Genomic DNA, 19301 nt, shown 5'->3' on the forward strand with positions numbered 1-19301 from the left:
GCACTCTGAAACTGTCAGAAGTAGGATCACCAAACTGTACAGCGCTTTGCATGTTGTCATGGAAGGAGGGGATGATATTGAGGAGCTTTATTGGACAGCAAATTTTCCCCAAAATCTTGCTGAGTCATGCTCTGACTCTGTTGAATGCCTTAGTATGATCTACAAAAATTAGGGAAAGAGGCATACTCTTGTAGCTGGCATGTGGAGAAGATCATGTCTACAGTCAATCTGCTGGCAGAGAAACCACACTATGCTGCCAGGTACACTTGGTCTCCAAGTAGATGAAGTTTTGAAATATAGCACTAGTAAAGGCCTTCCCCGTGGCACTAAGGAGTGAGATGTCCTTGTAGTTGTTGCTGCAGATGCCTCTGTCACCTTTGTTTTTGTATAATGTGATGATTTTTGCACCATGCATCTCCTATGGAATGGAGTCTACTTTCCAGCAGAGGTGGTGGTCATAAAAGATGTGGTAGTGGATGGGACTATCCATGCTTGAGCAGTATGGCTGGGATTCCATCCTTGCCAGGCACCTGTTTGCTAAGCAGCCTATGGCCTTCTCAAGCTCATGCAATGAGGATTCTGAATCTAACTCATCCATGACAGGAAGCTGCTGGAGAGCATCAAGCACAGGCTGGGAGATAGCTGTCTCGTAGGACTACAGCTCACGGTAATGTTCAGCCCAGCAGGACATCTATTTACTTCTGTTGGTGAGTACTTCACCAGCTGCCGACTTCAGGGAGAAGCTCTTGCAATGCTATTTCTAAGCGCTGTCTAGATCCCTTCATCCATAACTTGTAAATTTCCATTGTCATAAGTGGTTTGGATTTCTTGATGTTAGCTGACTGAGTGTTTATTTGCATAGTATCTCCCCACCTTTTGCATGGCTGTCTTAGCTTAATCATCAGAAAGTAGCTTAGTGACTTTCAAGCTTCACTGATACCAGTATTGGCATTTCCTGATAAATGTTTGGTGGGTAGCAATCATCCTAGTGACAGTGCAAAGTGCTGATATTTGGCATCATTACTTGTGCAAGGGCTGTTGATGTATGGTGGGTGGTCGGGGGTACCCTTCACTCTGCTGCTGACAAGAGTGTGGTTGGTATCACAATCTGCACTGTGCAAGGTGCAGAACACTGGGCAAATTACACCTTTCCATGATGACCAGGTCTGGGTGATGCCATGATACATTGTGACGATGTCTGCCCTGGTAGACGATGCATAGTTCATCAGGGCATAAAGTTCAAGAAGTGTTGGTCATTATTGTTGATATTGCCTACCCTATGATGACTGATGCACATTGGCCATGAACCACTGTCTGCCCCAACCTGCGCATTGAAGTCACCTAGGATGAATCACATCTCGGCATTTGGAATGGTCTTCAGAATGTTACCTAGAAAGTCATAGAAATGCTCTTCGTCCGAGATGACGGCATACAGAGTTGGTGCATAGGCGCATATGATATTGACTGCACTGGGAGATGAGGCACTCTGAGGTTGCTACTGGCAACTCCATTGACTGTGTCAGTTGGTTGCTCACTGTAAAGCCCACACTATGCTCATGGTGAATTCAGCACCCTTTTCATGCCAGAAGGTGGTGTAATTAGCCTCATGAATAATAAAGGCACTGGCAATACCAAGCTTGCGTAGTTTACAGTCTATCAGGGCCAGCTTGGGTGCACTTGTTGTGGAATGTGGGTCGTTGTTCATGCCAGGGCACACAGTCCTCAGTCCAGTTTCCAAGCCGAAAGGTTACCTTTCTTTGCTGCATAGCCTAGGCATGGTTTCAGGAGTGCAGGCTTGCCTGGCAGCTGTATCACCCTCTCAATCTCTTAGGCTGATATCCAGAGGAAAGACCAAAGCCTATATATCTTGGGCCTAGTAGGTTGCAGGAGTACCTGGCAGGCTCTAACTTGAGGGAAACTGCCTAATGGGACCCCTGTCCAGACTGTGCGTCGAGCTTACTCCCTTGGCCATTAACAACAGCATCAAGAATTAATGTTGAAAGGTACCGATCAGCATGCCTCAGATCGCCAGTCATAGATGTGATCTTATCCTCCAGCTGTGCGATTCGCTGGCCCCTCTCATGGCAGCCAGACCCCACCTCCAGTACCCATCAGGAAAACTCAACCTAGCCACTAATGCCTCTTGACAGAGCCCCTGCTTTAGCAAATTAAATTAAGTTAGATTAAACACCCCTCATTAACCCACCATCTCAGCAATTCAAACCCGTTAGTAAAACCTGCATCTCAATTCTAAACCACTTCAGTAAGCCTGTCACTGTACTAAAAACTCCCAAAAAGCTCCCACTACTGCACCAACTCTCTCCAACAGCCCCTCACCATAGCACTAAATCCACTAATAACCTACTCATCACAGTTCTAAATCCCCCAAAAAGACGTCCACCACACCACAGCAAAGAATCCTTCCAAATAAAGCCCAAGACATTAAAACCCACCAAATAATCCCTTCCCCATAGCAGTCATCCCCTCCCTCAAACAACCCTCACCACAACACTAAATCCCCCCCAAAAAATAACTCCATACCACAGGAAAATCCCTTCAAAGTAATAATCACTCACTATGACACTAGACACCCCCAGTTATACCCTCACTCAGTGCCAAAAACCAGGCCGGTAAACATGTAGCCTCTGGTTAATCAGTGGGGCCTTCCCCAGCCACACGAGGCCTCAGGGCAGCCCTAACTGGACCTGCGGCACAGGAAGAGCAGCTTTCTGAATTGCTGGAAGGAAGGTTCCCCCTCCCAACCCCAAAGAGCAGCTCCCAGGGCCAATCCAACCTTCCCGTCCCCCTGGCTTTCAGTCAGCCCGGCACCAGGGCCTCGCACCATGCCAGTCCCCAGCTCCCCTCCCCACCACCCCACCCCACTCTTTGAAAAAAACCCACTTAAAAACAACCACCGCCAAACAACCCAGCTGATTTGATGGCCTGGTGGTGTAGGGGACTGCAATTCCCTGAGCCACCATGAGTAATCATGGCCCATTAAAATCAAGCACAGAAGCACACTGTTGGGTTGTTGGAGCCATCCACCATCAGCCTGGACACTGGGGATAACTCAACTTTTCTTCAAAGTAGTGCCACGGGATCGTTTATGTCCACCTGAGAGGGTTTAACATCTCGTCTGAAAGGCGGCACCTCCAACAGTCAAGTACTAGCTTTGATTTTTATGCTCAAGTCTTGTAGTGAAACTTAAACCTACAACCTTCTGTTTCAGTGATGGGAGTGCTACCACCTAAACCATGGCTTAGGTGAGATTTTAAATCTCAAGTGTTGAAGAAGCCAGTGTAAGTCAGCAGGGAAAGGAACAATGGTTAGTGAGGTTTAGAGTGGAGTGGAAAAAGTTTAGTAAAGCTTCATAGAGTCTTTGTGGAAGGTGGAGAAAAGAAGGTTATCAAGGTGAGCTTCGGAGTTAGCAAGTATGTAGGTGACAAAAGTTTGTTTAAATCTCAAAATAACTGAAGTACATATGATAAATGGCATGGAAAGAGGCCATTCCACTGAACCAGACCATGCCAGTGGTTGTGCTCCATTTGAGCCTCTTCCCATCCAAATCTATCATCATAACCATCTATTCCCTTCTCTCTCATACAATGGTCTAACTTCCCCCCCCTCAAAAAAATATCTATACCATTCACCAACTGTCGTAGTGAGTTCCACATTCACAACACTCTTTCGGTAAAGAAGTTTATTCTAAATTCCCTGTTGGATTTCTTGGTGACTATCTTGTACTGATGGCCTCTAGTTTATGATGTACCCCACAATAGGAAACATTCTCTCTGTATCCTGAGGAGTCATGAATGGTGCTGAACATTGTGAAATCATCAGCGAACATCCCCACTTCTGACCTTATGATGGAAGGAAGGTCATTGATGAAGCAGCTGAAGATGGTTGGGCCTAGGACACTACTCTGAGGAACTTCTACAGGTGATGTCCTAGAACCAAGATGCTTGACCACCAAAAACCACAACCATCTTCCTCTGTGCTAGGCATGACCCCAACCAGCGCAGAGTTTCTCCCCCCAGATTCCCATTGACTCCAGTTTTGCTAGGGCTTCTTTATGCCAATCTCGGTCAAATGCTGTCTTGATGTCAAGGGCAGTCACTCTTACCTCACCTCTGGAGTTCAGCTCTTTTATCCATGTTTGGGCAAAGGCTGTAATGAGGTCAGGAGCTGAGTGGCCCTGGCAGAACCCAATCTTTTTGTCAGTGAGCAGCTTGTTCCTGAGTAAGTGCCGTTTGATAGCACTGTTGATGGCACCTTCCATCACTTGCTGATGATTGAGAGTAGACTGCTGGGGCAGTAATTGACCGGTTGGAATTGTCCTATTATTTGTGGACAGAACATATCTGGGCAGTTTTCCACATTGCTGGGCAGATGCCAGTGTTGTAGCTGTACTGGAACAGCTTGGTTAAGGGGATAGTTAGTTCTGGAGCACAAGTCCTCAGTACTATTTCCAGAATGTCCTCAGGGCCCATATCCAGTAACTTCATCCATTTCTTGATATCGTGTGGCATGAATTGAATTGGCTGAAGACTGGCATCTGTGATGCTGGGCACCTCCGGAAGAGGCCAAGACGCCCAGTTTTGAGTTGCTAGGTCTGTTCAAAACCTATCCCATTTAGCACAGTGGTAGTGCCACACAACACGATAGAGCGTTTCCTCAAATGTGAAGACAGGGCTTAGTCTCCACAAGGGCTGTGCAGTGGTCACTCCTACCAACATTGTCATGGATAGATGTATCTGTGACAGGTATATTGGTGAGGATGAGGTCAAGTAGCTTTTTCCCTCATGTCGGTTCCCTCACCACCTGCTGCAGACCCAGTCTTTTGGGATTCGGCCAGCTTGGTCAGTAATAGTGCTACCAAGCAACTCTTGGTGATGGACATTGAAGTCCGCCACCCAGAATATAATCTGTGCCCTTGCCACCCTCAGTGCTTCCTCGAAGTGATGTTCAACATGGAGGAGGACTGATTCATCAGCTGAGGTGGAGAGTGGGGGTGGGGGGGCGGGAAATGGTGGGGGCGCAGCAGGCTCATTTCTGGTCTCAGAAGTGGAGATTGATGTTTGCAATATTGCAAAAGTGCAAGGAAATGGTAATTATGACAGACAAGATATGGGATCTGAAGCTCAGTTTCGTGTTGAATGAGTGCCAAGATTTTGAATAGCCTGGTTCAGCCTGTGACAGCTACTGGGGAGAGAGATTTAATCAATGACAAGGAATCAGTTTGTGGTAGTTGGCCCAAAGTTGAACTATAGTTGAAGAAACAATAGTTATGACTCATCCAAGTGTTGATGCTGATCAAGCAGTCTGGCAGAACAGAAACTTTCTTAGCCACACGCAAAATAAAAACCTGCATCCGAATTTGTTCATCTGGTCCTGGAGAGAAGTGAGGATTTTTCAGGTAGTGGCTCACCAGCAGGATGAATGATGTATTGCTCAGCACTTGGTCTAAAAACAAGATTAGGAAAAGCATGGAGGCAAGTTAAACCTGGATAACAATGTTAAGAGAGAGAGGTGTTAAGTGAGAGATGTGGATTGTGATATAGATTTCGGGAATAGAAGCATAGTGCTTATGTGGTACTAGCAATCCAGAGCTCTGGACTCTTAACCTGGAGAGACAGGTTGAAATCCCACCATGACAGTTGGGAAATCTAAATTCAATTAATTGAATAAATCTGGAATGAAAAGTTAGCATCAGTAATAGTTACCTTGAAACTACTGAATTGTCTGAAAAACCCTTCTGGTCCACTAATGTCCTTTAGAGAAGGGAGCCTGCTGTCCTTTACCTGGTCTGGCCTACAATAGACTCCAGACCCACAGCATTGTGGTTGGATCTTAACTGTCCTCTGAAATGGCCTCACAAGCCACTCAGCTGTCAAGGTGGCTAAGCACCACCTTCTCAGGAGCAGTTAGAAACGGGGAATAAAATGCTGGCTTTGTCAGCAATGCCCATACAAATGGTGAATGAATAAAAAGACCATCTGATGAACTGTGTCATGCAAGTGTCCTAGTGCCGTTATGACATGATACAAATACAGTATGGATTTCTGAATTATTCTGAATTATTACGTTCAGCAGAGTACAAATGACATACCCTCAGACTCTAGAGGTTCTATGCTTAACTCATCCACCTGGCTAATGTAGCAGTATTTATTCCCTTTCCTTTATCAGGGCCATTTATTAACAGAATATTTTGCTTCTTCTAGCCCAGAAGTGGCACTGAAGTGAAACAGCCTTTAGAAAAAGACTGGAAGGTTCACTGGTGGAGTATACCTGAGACAAATACCCTGTAGGAGTGTGTATTCCTAACGTAGGTGTCCACAAACCCATTAATGTGTATGCTAATATATGCACCACACACTGAACATAGGGATAATTTTGATCTTATGCAATAATATAAAATGGGTGATAACAAATCCATTTTATATTTCCCTTTTTTATTAACTTTGGAGGCTTTCAGGTTGGCCACAAATACTCAAACAGTTAAGCACCTCCAATCCCTTGTATGTGGGGAGAATACACTAACAACATGTCAAGAAGTTCCTCAAACCTAACGCCAATTTCTCAGGAGTTGTTTGTAATTAGGATGCACAGGTTTGAGAAGGACCAACAAAGAGTACTACTGTATGGGCACATGCAATTATTTTATTAAAACACAACAACAATATGACATGGACACACAAACATGCACAATAAATTTTAAGCTATGCTCCCTACACCTGTTATGCAAAATACTAAAGGATACCAGCTGCCTATACATCTACTGACAGCCTTCAGCTGATGAATCAGTACTGCTCCATGTCAAAATCACTTGGAGGTGGTGAGAGAACAATCATGAAGGAGCAAGCTACTTGACCTTGTTCTCACCAGTGGCAGATTTGTCCAACTGTAATAACAGTGGTTAGAGTGACCACCACAGAGGAGCAGCTCAATCATCCTTATTGATGGTGAGTCCAATGCATTTGTGCAAAAGCGAAGGAAGGATGAAGAAGTATTTGCAACCTTCTTCAGCCAGAAGGACTGAGTGGATGATCATTTTGGCTTCCTCCCGAGGTGCCCACTATCACAGATGCCAGTCTTCAGGCAGTTTGATTCAATCCACCATGACACCATGAAATGGTTGAATGCACCAGCTACAAGAGAAGCTACAGGTGCTATCCGCATCCTTGATATGTGCTCCAGAACTAATAATGATGGCCCTAGCTAAGCACTTCCAGTACAGCTATAACATTGGCATTCACGTATCAATATGGAAAGTTACTCCCAAGTATGTTGTGTCCACAAGAAGCAGGACAAATCCAACCTGGCCAATTACAGTCCTATCAGTCTACCCTGAATCATTAGCAAAGTGATGGAAAGAATCATCCCCAAGCAGCACCTACTTACCAGTGCTCAGTGTGGGTTCTGCCAAAAGCACGATCCAGATCCCATTACAACCTTGAAACAAATGTTGGGTCAAATAGGCACAAAACCCGAATTCCATAGACACGGTGAAGCTGACTTAACATCAGGCACCGTTCAACTGGGTATGCAAGCTGGGAAAACAGATTCCTATGGCAACATGCAAGATAGATAAATGCCTGACAAATTGCTGTTAGAGATTTCCTCAGAAGCACATTACCACATTAGGTCTTGCTTTCAGTGACATCACATGAGATATGGCATGTTGGGATGATAAACAGCTAGTGTACCCTGACCACGTGTGGCCAATTCCATTCTGCAGCTCCCACAGCACTTAGCTGGCAATAACTGTCTACAGAGAATCTTGGTCAGTACAGAACTAGATGCAGAATGGGGGAGGATAGGTGCAGCTCAATGCAGCACGGGCCTCAAACATCCACAGATAGTAACGACCAGATATTCTCTGAAACTAGGTTCCACTTCTTTGCAGGTATGATACAATGCTGAACCATCAGGGTGATGCACGTGCAGTTTGAATTTCATTTCCATTAATTTTTGTCTCTTAGCCCCTGCTCCCTACAACCTGGGTAAATTGTACTAGTTGCCCGAGAGGGACCAGTTGTAAGACCAGTATCTATGGGTGATAACAGCACAATGCACACAGTGCTTAGTCAGGAGTTCCTGACACATCCTGTAAGTAACAAGATAAAATAACTGCCAGATATGGAAAAAAGTGGTGCACTTCAAAGAGAATCTATTCAATAATTAATGTGTAAATAAACACAGTTAGTATTTTTCTGGTTTAAAAATACATCCTGAGTTGTGTGTGTAAAAATATCACAAAGCTGATGTCTTTTGACCTTGGAGATATTTTAATCAACTTTTGTTTTGTTTCCTTTTATTCTCCTTTCAAGTTTTTTGGTGTTAAGATTAGAATAATGCATTTCAGGAGGCCATTCTGACCATCAAGTCTGTGCTGGCTCTTTCAAAGAGCAATCTAGTTAGACCCACTTCCTGGCTCTTATTCTGAATCCTTACAATTTTTTCTCCAAGTATTTATCCAATTCTCTTTTGAAGGCTACCATGGAATCAGTATCCACCATCCCAACAAGCAGTGCATAAAACATTGCCTTTGGACATTGCTGGTTTAAAATCCATTACAGCCTGTGCCATTGCCTACAATAATCTTTACTTTTTTGGGTGAATTTATCCTTTATTTAAAGGTGAAGAATGTTAGTTTTGAGAATAGGGTACATTCTGTGCTAGGCAAGCACAAGGTAAAGACTCTCTACTAATAAAGCTACTTCAATCCCAAACTTAGAACATCTCCCTATGCACTGGAGTGACAATTCCCATTTCCCACAACAACAATTCTGCAGCATCTTTAAATGATTTTGATGAGCAGTGTTTGGTCTGTTGACTCACATTTCCTAGGAAGTGAACTGGGATTGGCCACACTTATTTCATGTAGGACCTTTACAAATTGGCAGAGAGAAGACGGTCATTGTCAGCTTGGATTAATGGAGTCTAGGCCTCAGAATGGAGGAGCAGTGACTGAACCAGACAAGTTCAGCCATCAGTCTCTCTTTAATTCAGCATTTTAACCCATTAAATCTTGAAATAACACTTAAATCTATCGAAGTCCTACAGCAAGTGAAGAACAAGATCAAACAGTTAGAAGGTGGGATATAATTGGACCAAGGTGGACAGATGGCAATGTGGAAAATGAAGACGACTAGAGTGGAGGAGAAAAAAGAAGAAACCAGGAGGTAGTATGGATGAAGGGTTGGTGGGGTAATGGAACAAAGCCAGCAAAATAATCTCAATAGGGTAAGATTGTCATATTGTAGATCACTTTGTTGACATTGGCAAATAATAATGTTATGGGAAGTTACCAGAGATCATAGCAATGAATGGTTTAGCTGTGTTGAAAAAGAGTCCAAAGTGGGGTAATGTTGTAGAATACATCATTGCCTGGCAAAGGGAATTTCACAGAAGCCAGGCAAAAATTTCCAAAAACAAGTAGCTAGAGAACTACAATGCAAATTATACACTAAAGATACATTAAGATAATGGGTCACTAAGATAATGGGTCACAATATTCAAAGTACATTAAAAACTCCTAGGTCAGGCTTTAACAGTTAAATAATCTATTTTAATAGTCAACATTTTGATATAAGTGTAGATGATGCTATAATAGATCTTCACTGTGCTAAAAGATGATCAGGATAACTCGCTTTAGCTGCAACACCAGTGTCTTAGCACTGTGAGTAAGTATACACTCCTAGCTAAAGCAACTTTGTGCCTTCAACGCATTGCTTTTGCCCCCTCAGTAAAGTCACGCAAGTCGTAGAATGAAAGATGAGTATCATTTTCAGATGTATAAACGTTGAATATAGTTATTGTGAAAAGCGATTTCACCGATCCACTTTCAGAAGTGCCCCGACTGCTCTTTCTTGATACTTTGGAAAATATATAACCCGTCTATTTCCCAACAACCCATTCAATCCATTGCAGTCCTGTTTTGTGATCATTTAAATGTGAACTTACCTCATCTGAAACCATTCTCCTATCTTATAAGAAAAGGAAATGCTACTGATTGTCCTAAGCCAATACTGTAGCGCTGTGGACTGCAATTGCATGATTTTGTAGGTTTGTCCCAAACCATAGAATCACCCAAGCAACTCCCCCACCCCACTATTGAGAGAGAGAGAGAGAGAGAGAATTTCTCAGACTGAATCTCAGCCAAGCCTATCGATCAGTATCTTGCCTCCCTCTACATTTTGTTCCTATCATACTTCTTCCCAACCCATCCTCACCCATCCCCTTTTGACTGCCTTTCTCCCAACTCCCATTCTCCCTTCTCCCCAGATTGCAACCAAAACCAGTATGTTACAGGCTCGGATGCCTACTTTTCACACTGCCCAATTTTACGCTTCATTGAAGTCATGGAGCTGGCACATTAGGGCTAATGAAATTATTAGCACAGTTGTTTATATGGGCATGGTAGTATTGTAGGAAGGGTTATGCAGTTGTGCAGGAGCATTCAGATACTTTACTTTGTTTAAAAATACTGTGGATTGGACCTTCTTGAGATGCCTAGAGCAGATAGTGTTTCATTTTATTCTTCCCTTCTCGCACTGTACTTACTAGTTGTAGAGGAAGCTTGTACTAAAGGCCTAGAGGAGTGGTGGCAATGCTGCTCAGTATTTCTCTGGCAAGGCATAAGCTCCAACTGGCATGTACCAAAAAGGTACTTGATCCACAAAAATTGAGATTTTTAATTAACCCCCTGCTTTCCAGCATTTAGTGCCTCTGTGAGCAATGCAGATTAGGCGGTAGAAATTCCATTCGGGTATAATGATCACTTTTTTTGTCTGCCTTTTATTTTCATTTCAGGACCAAGGGAATCTTGCATACATTTTCCGGGACAGAGACAGACAAGATTTGGCCTTGCGTCTATTCACTGATGAGTGCCAGGATTTCACCCCTTAACATTGCAACACCATAAAAAGCTGAGCCACTCCAAACAGAACATTTCCAGGCTCTGTGGTATCCAAAGGAAATTACAGTGGACTTGCCTTGCAGCTTCTGCATTCAACTTGGTTCTAGATGTTATCTTCCAAGCATAGCCATGCTTGTTTTGATGATGGTATTTGCCTCAGAAAAAGAGAATTTGCATTCTTATATTATACAAACAAAGATATAGACCAAGTGCTTGCAAAACTCATTCCAGATTGGATTTTATAAATGTTTTTCCATGCGAGAGTTCTCTTGTCCTGTCTAACTGTACTCTGAACATTTCCACTACATGGAACATCCTACTATTTCCAAATTACTTTCTTTTCTGTTATTTGAATTATTTTAATTGGAAAATGTGCAAAGGAGGAAGACTGCTGTTTAGCATTGAATTCTTGTCTGAAAGTGCAGTACTCTAACAGTGACAGGCCCACCTAGGCTATTATGTGGTTTTGTTCCAGCGCTCTTATCAACAGGGATTCCCAATTAACTATCATCTGTGAAAAACTACTCCATGTTCAGGTTTACCTCCTGTGCAAGTTTATGGCACACTGATTTTATTTTTTGTTGTTAAAAAAAAACATATCTTTGTAATTAATGTTTAATTAAATAAAAAAATATGAAAGGAGAACTCTAGATTGAGTAATGTTAAAGTACTCTGCATCTACAAAAATGTACATTTAAATGCTTGTATTTAAAGTTTTCTGCTTCAGTGAAGAACTGCCATTTATGGGCATCCTTCACTCCAGAGCCACTCAGGCGACATCACTGACAGAAAGATTCTCCTGCTTTCCCCCTCGTGGTTCTATTCTTTGTATTGAGGAGAGCAACTTTGGACCAGATTGAGAATGACTCAGACATGCTCAACCTAAATAACACACATGAACGTACAAAACATGTTGCAAATATACTCAGATATTGATACTGGTCACATATTTCCTACCAATCCAAGCTGTTCTATGTTGATATTGAGCCTGGTCTGAAGTTCTCACTTCACTAAAATGAAGGAGCAACTCTGAGAAGCAAGTAAGTGGTTTTTCTCCATTAGCAATGGAACTGGGTTGCTGCTGGAGGAAGACAGAGATCTGAGATAGTGAGTCGATGGGCAGGAAATTTAATGTAGGACCACCAGCTCAGTGTACTAACAGCTAACAATTATTACAGCAATGCTGTTTATTTTTTTAAAGTTTCAATTTTAGACCACAAAAACCTGTAACTCTTTTTCAAATAAAAGATATTTGCAAAAATGAGCCATATACACTTTTGCTGTAATAATTCACCTGCATGTCAAGTTTTGTAAAAATTTTCCAACTGTAAAATCCTGTAAAAATAAAAACTTTTATCTTGAACTACTAATTTGATGGACATTAAGGTTGTATTTTAGTGGAGCAAACATTTGGAATGTGTTTTGAAAATGATATTTGTATTTTATTTCTTTTTAATGCAACTTAGAATGGGGAAGATTTGATTGCTTGTATTTTCTGTTACAAGTAGAGATATTTGTTTCATTATAAATAAAAAGTAGCTGCTCTGATAGCTTAGTAGATAAATATACTGCCCATGGGGTAATGAGCAATGTAGGAAGATTCCATATTCCGTCCTTGGTTTGTGTTCAACAAGCTGATCTCGACTGGAGCAATAATTGGAGCATTATATTAGGGACAAAGGATGGGAAAATTATTGAAGGTCCCTGTTCCTGACCTTCATACACTGCAAAGTGCTGCACATGAATATTGGTGTAACACACTGATTCTCTTTCTCCCCTACCCCACCATGATTAAATGATCATCTGGTGGACTCATGTGCATACCTTATTGGTCGAGTCTGTGAAAATTCAAAATTCCTTGATTCAATTAAACTAACCTTTATTTAATCTTAATTATTTAGATGTAATTGTGCTTCTCAATCAATTTGGGTAACTTTTATGGAAATGCTGCTAATGATTAACTTGCAAGTATTAATTACAACAGGGAATTCAAAACTGCACGTAGTCCTAAGCCTTGGCAAGCTTGTCCATGTTACTCAGTCCAGGTTACTCAGTCCTGTATGTACTTCTAACTCTCAATACTGGCCGAGATCTGTTCATATCCGCAACTTGCCGTATGCGCAGTTTAATGGCAACATAGATTTAAACTTTCTATGTCGCTCCCGAGACTCATTCACATCCAGAAGCTCTCAAAAACCAAAAGCTTGGACATTCTTGTAGTATGTTAAAAGGGGAGGGAGACACTGATTAGTGCATTGGTGTCACCTTCATATCATTCAGAATCATACTCACAAAGAAAAGCAATCTTCCCATAGTTTTCTCTACTCTTTTCATGAAGGTACTGCCTTGCATTGGAGTTTGGTTCGCTGGCCATCTGACGGTCTCCAAAACATCCCAGTTCAAGGAGGGTCGAATACTGTTTTCTTGTCTGAGAGGGTTTTCTAGTTTCCCCACACAGCTGGGCAGGACCTGAGTAAATGCTTGTTCTCAGATAGGTGAAGTTCTTTTCCCCTCACTTCTGACCCATAACCTCTCTCTTTGTTGCAACTTTATTTTATTGATATTGTTAATTAAATGCTGTCCTCTGTTCCTTCCAAGCTCTCAAATCACTATCTACACTACTAATCTTACACAACTATAAACATTGAATAGTGAAATCAAAATAATATTTCCTGGGTCTATTATAACATTGTATAGAAATCAGATTTACCTCAGTATGGTGAAAGACCTCATTCTGTCACCTAGAACAATTTACAAGTTTATACAACTCATTTGTGGTAATCTGATGTGTAATATACCTTTCAGAAGAATGTTATAAAGGAAGCTCACATGGCCTTACTACTCAATAGCAGAATAGTGTGGCCTACCTTAGTAGTCAGTAGTCTAAAATTAGAACAAAACAAAAATACCTGGAAAAACTCAGCAGGTCTGACAGCATCTATGGAGCGGGATACAATTAATATTTCGAGTCCGAATGACTCTTCATCAGAACTAAGGAAAAATAGAAAAGAGGTGAAATATAAACTGGTTTAAGGGAGGGGTGGGACAGGTAGAGCTGGATAGAGGGCCAGTGATAGATGGATATTGCTAAAAGATGTCATAGACAAAAGGACAAAGAGGTGTTGACAGTGGTGATATTAGCTAAGAAATGTGCTAATGGAGACATTAAGGGTAGAAAGCAGGATTAGCAAGGTACAGATAGCCCTAGTGGGGGTGGGGTGTGCGGGGGGGGAATCGGAATATGCTAAAAGGTAGAGATAAAACAATGGATGGAAATACATTTAAAAATAATGGAAATAGGTGGGAAAAGAAACATATATATAAATTATTGGGAAAAGGCGGATCAGAAAGGGGGTGGGGATGGAGGAAAGAGTTCATGATCTAAAATTGTTGAACTCAATATTCAGTCTGGAAGTCTGTAAAGTGCCTAGTAGGAAGATGAGGTGCTGTTCCTCCAGTTTGTGTTGAGCTTCACTGGAATGTGGGTATGAGAGCAGGGTGGAATGTTGAAATGGCAAGCGACAGGGAGGTCAGGGTCATACTTGCGGACAGACTGAAGGTGTTCCGCAAAGCAGCCACCCAGTCTGCGTTTGGTCTCTCCAATGTAGAGGGAACCGCATTGGGAGCGGCAAATGCAGTAGACTAAATTGAGGGAAGTGCAAGTGAAATGCTGCTTCACTTGAAAGGAGTGTTTGGGCCCTGAAGGAGAGGGGAAGTAAAGGGGCAGGTCCATTTCAACTCACCACCCTGCTCTCATGCCCACATGTCCATCCTTGGCCTGCTGCCTTGTTCCAGTGAAGCTCAATGCAAACTGGAGAAACAGCACCTCATCTTCCGACTAGGTACTTTACAGCCTTCCAGACTGATATTGAGTTCAACAACTTTAGATCATGAACTCTTTCCTCCATCCCCACCCCCTTTCCGATCACCCCCTTTTCCAATAATTTATATATATTTTTCTTTTCCCAACTATTTCCATTATTTTTAAATGTATTTCCATCCATTGTTTTATCTTTACCTTTTAGCCTATTTCGACCACTCCCCCACCCCACTAGGGCTATCTGTCTTGCTCGTCCTGCTTTCTACCCTTAAATGTCTCCATTAGCACATTTCCTAGTTAATATCACCACTGTTAACACCTCTTTGTCCTTTTGTCTATGACATCTCTTGGCAATCTCCACCTATCACTGGCCCTCTATCCAGCTCTACCTGTCCCACCACCCCCCCTTAAACCAGTTTATATTTCACCTCTTTTCTATTTTTCCTTAGTTCTGATGAAGAGTCATTCAGGCTCGAAACGTTAACTGTATCCCTCTCCGCAGATGCTGTCAGACCTGCTGAGTTTTTCCAGGTATTTTTGTTTTTTCTAGATTTCTGGCATCCACAGTATTTTGCTTTTATTTTAGTCTGGAATTAAAATCTGTAATGTAGAGACAGGGTTTGAGTTGTAAGCACACAAGTGTAGCTGCTGAGCTCCTTTGAAAATAAATAGAACGTGTTCTACATAAGAACTGTCTGCTGACCTACTCTGCCTATGGTACCAACTTGGCCATCCCGAAACAAGCGTGCAACACGGGTCCATTAGTCCAACTTAACTAGTGACCAGGATCCAACAAACTGGCAATGAGGAAAAAGCAAAGAAGGATGAAAAGAAAGCAAGAAAAAGTGAGGAATCAGATCAAGTGAAATCAAGCCATACCTCACACAGTAATCGTAAGTAGAATTTCTGTCCTAATCATCGAAGCAATACCCTCAAGGCATGCTGCAGTTTGGAAGAGTTGATCCTTTTGACCCAACCATGGACAATTGGTCTCATTATGTTGAGCACCTCATGTTCTTTTTCCAAGCTAACGACATTGCAGGGGAGAAAAGGTGAGTGACCCTCTTATCCACATGTGGAAGTAAGACCCATGGATTAATTCAAAGTTTGACGGCATCCAGTCCCCCAGATTGGAAAAGTTTTGATTACTTAGTGAACCTTGTGAAGAGTCATTACCAGCCCAAACCCTCAGTAATGATGCAATGGTTCAAATTTAACTCAAGAAAAAGAGCCCCAGAGAGACAGTTGCTTGTTATGTAGCAAGTCTGAAACAGTTACCAGCATATTGAGTTTGGTACATCTATAAATGATATGCTTAGAGATCGTTTGGTGTGCGGTATAAATGAAGATATGATTCAGAAAAGATTACTGCCTGAAACAAATTTGGATTTTCAGAAGGTGCTAGAAATAGCACTGGCCAGGGAAAGCATAGTCAGGGACCACAAAATGGCACCGTCCTCAACGTTGGGTGGGGAGCCCCAGCCAAAAAGGGTGCAAAAATGCACAACTCTGATGAGAAGCGGGAAACAGCCACCACTTGCAGGCAAATAAAAGAAATTACCTAACAGTGAAAACATGGAATAATGGTAACAGAGGTGGAAGCAGACAACCTTGTAATGAATGGAAGTTGAAAAAAATGAACATTTTTACTGCCATCGAATTGGACGCCTCGTGAGACATTGCAAGGATAGAATCAGGCAGACTTTCAATCAAAAGGAAAAAACCACGTGAGATCTATAACATAGAATAGCCTGAAGTAACAGATTCAGATATTTATTCGTTGTATAATTTAAAGGTAGGAAGAACAGAACCAATTTCTGCAACAGTGAGGGTGAATGATAAGCCTATCAGAATAGGGGTGGACAGAGGAGCTTCCATAAGTGTGTAAACCTTCAAATACCTGAACTTTGGAGAATATAAAATTAAATTAAATTTGGAAGAAACAGATGCCAAATTGAAAACTTACATGGAAGAAGATATCAAAATCAAAGGAATCAGGGTTACTGTACAGTATGGAAGTCAATCCAGGTATTTCCCAAATGAAGGCCATACCCATGCAACTACCTATTGTGGCCTGGAATGGATGCAGAAATAGAATTTAGTGAGAAGTTCTATGCAGTGCCAGCAAGTGCAAAAGTTACCTCCACCAGCTCCATTACACCCTTGAGTGTGACCAGCAAGGCCATGGGTGCGATTACATATTGACTATGTGGGACCTTTTATGGGAAAAATGTTTCTCCTTATTGTTAATCTTAATTCAAAATTCATGAACGTATATGAGGTGAAGTCATCAACATCTTCTGCTACGATTGACAAGCTATGTCATGACAAGCCACGTTAAAGTTTCACCATCGATGGAGCACTAGAAGTCGTCGTCTCAGATAGCGACACAGCATTTAGGACTGAGTTTCAATGGTTTATCAGACTCAGCGGCATCACTCATGTAAAAGCTTTACCATACCACCCTTCCTTGAATGGACTGGCCAAGAGAGCAGTTCAAACATTCAAAACTGGCATGAAGAAATTAATTGAAGACTAGCACCCAAACTAGCACATTTTCTTTTCCATCATAGAACCACCCCTCACACAACAACAAGTGTCACACCTGCAGAATTATTGAAGAAATGCTCTCTCAGAACAAGATTGAGCTTAATAACGCCAAATTTAGGTGGGGGGGCGGGGAGGAAGAAGGTGGAAAGAAGTCAGGGAAGTCAGAAAACTGGACAAGACTGGCACAGTTATGACAGAAAGTTTACTGTAGGAGAGATGGTATACATGAAAACCACTTGGGTCCTTCTCCAAAATTTATCAGGTGAAATATGTGCAGTGACTGGACCTCTTTTTTACCACGTGAAAGTGGAAAACCAAGTCATACAGAGATATATAGATCATATAAGGAGGAGAGAAAAAGTATAGGACATCACCAGTGACTGTATCAACATCTCCTGTTGAAAGAACCTAACTAAGTGCAGATGTGTCTGAAGGATCAGCTGTACCTGCAAGAGTTGCAGATGACAGCCGAAGAGCCTGGAGTTCGGACAACACAAGAAACAGAAGTTCCTGACGGAGCATCTAAAGCTGTAGAGCTGAGACGTCCAACACATAAGGAAATCCCCCAAAAGACTGAATTTGTAAATTACTTAACCATGTAAAAAACTTGATATTTTGAGAAAAATTGTAACTGTAACTGCAAAATGCATTTCTGCGTAAAGGGGTGGGATGTGGTAATCTGATGTGTGATATACCTTTAAGAAGAATGTTATAATTGAAGATCACATGATCTTAATATTCAATAACAGAGTAGTGTAGACTACCTTAGTAGTCAGTGGTTTAGAGTTAGAATTAGTAATGTAGAGACAGGGTTGGAGTTGTAAGCACACAAGTGTAGTTGCGGAGTTCCTTTGTAAATAAATTGAATGTGTTCTACTTAAGAACTGTATGCTGATCTACTCTGTCTGTGGTACCAACTCGGCCATCCCGAAACAAGCATACAACACGGGTCCATTAGTCCAACTAAACTAGTGACCAGGATCCAACATCATTGTATACAGAAAAACATTATCACATTTATTTACAAAGCTGCTGATGGTGAGAGGATGTTCAGTTCGGAACAATGTTCGTCTTGCTGGAGCCTCCATGTCAAAGGCCCTTATGTTTTACGAGAAAATATTAAATACTGCCTATTTAATATGCTGTTGAATTCACACTGGTATGACCTTAAAAACATTAAATCACAAAAGATTTTGTGAAAAGCATTCACAGGGCTTTTTGATTTTTAAGATCGCTGACTTTTTCAAAAATTGACCATAGAAGACAAACCCAGAAGCCTCTTTTACTCAGTTTGAAACCAGCCTTAAATTCCTTCACAGAAATCTGCACTGCCAGCACATCGGCACTTCCTTTTCCTCTCCATTATCACACAAATTTAATTCATTGCTATTCTGGTATCTAGCACCATCCCATTGTGCATGTCTACTGATGGTGGCCTTAATCAAGTGTTGAACATTTCATGAAAGGCGTCTGGTACTTGGGATTGTCTGGATGCAGCCAGTAGTAGTCTGTAGTCTATGACCTAAGACCTTTGACTAAGAGGTGAGAGTACTACCATTGTCAAGGCTGGCACAAAGATGCCCCAAGCATTTCCCACTCCCCCTCCACATTTACAAAATCAACTTCTTCACACCACAAAATCTTTAACTTTGGGCTCTCTCATGTCTCCTGTTTACAAGCAGCCGTATCCAACCTAATCTTTGCCACTTCTATGTAACCTGACTTCCATTTTTTTGGCTACTGTCCCAAACCTGAGACCATAATCTTCTATCCCTCAATTTATCCTGACCCCTCTTAGACATGTCTATGCTGCCTGCACCCTTTCACCCAGACATATCATTTTTCAATTCTCTCACCATCCTTACCCCTAACCTCCATATGCATCTCCCTACCTACCATCTTTCTACTATCCCTGTCTTGAATTCCCCTTGAATAAGTACATACCTCAGTTGACATTTGAAAACCCATGGAAGCACCAGTCACTGCTTCCTTACAAGCAGCAACCCCAAT

The 19301-nt window shown here is 42.0% G+C and overlaps 1 protein-coding gene across 1 annotated transcript in view; it reads left to right on the forward strand.

The window, feature by feature from the left end:
• The window catches only part of ak4 (adenylate kinase 4), a gene marked incomplete at its 5' end in the record, with an annotated part of 43571 nt that extends 32644 nt beyond the window's left edge, over positions 1–10927 (forward strand). The window contains 1 exon segment of the mRNA XM_041207811.1: positions 10816–10927. Within this exon segment, the coding sequence (XP_041063745.1) occupies positions 10816–10927 (112 nt within the window).
• Positions 10928–19301: the final 8374 nt, after the last annotated feature.

The sequence above is a fragment of the Carcharodon carcharias genome, chromosome 16, assembly GCF_017639515.1.
Source record: "Carcharodon carcharias isolate sCarCar2 chromosome 16, sCarCar2.pri, whole genome shotgun sequence".
NCBI lineage: Eukaryota > Metazoa > Chordata > Chondrichthyes > Lamniformes > Lamnidae > Carcharodon > Carcharodon carcharias.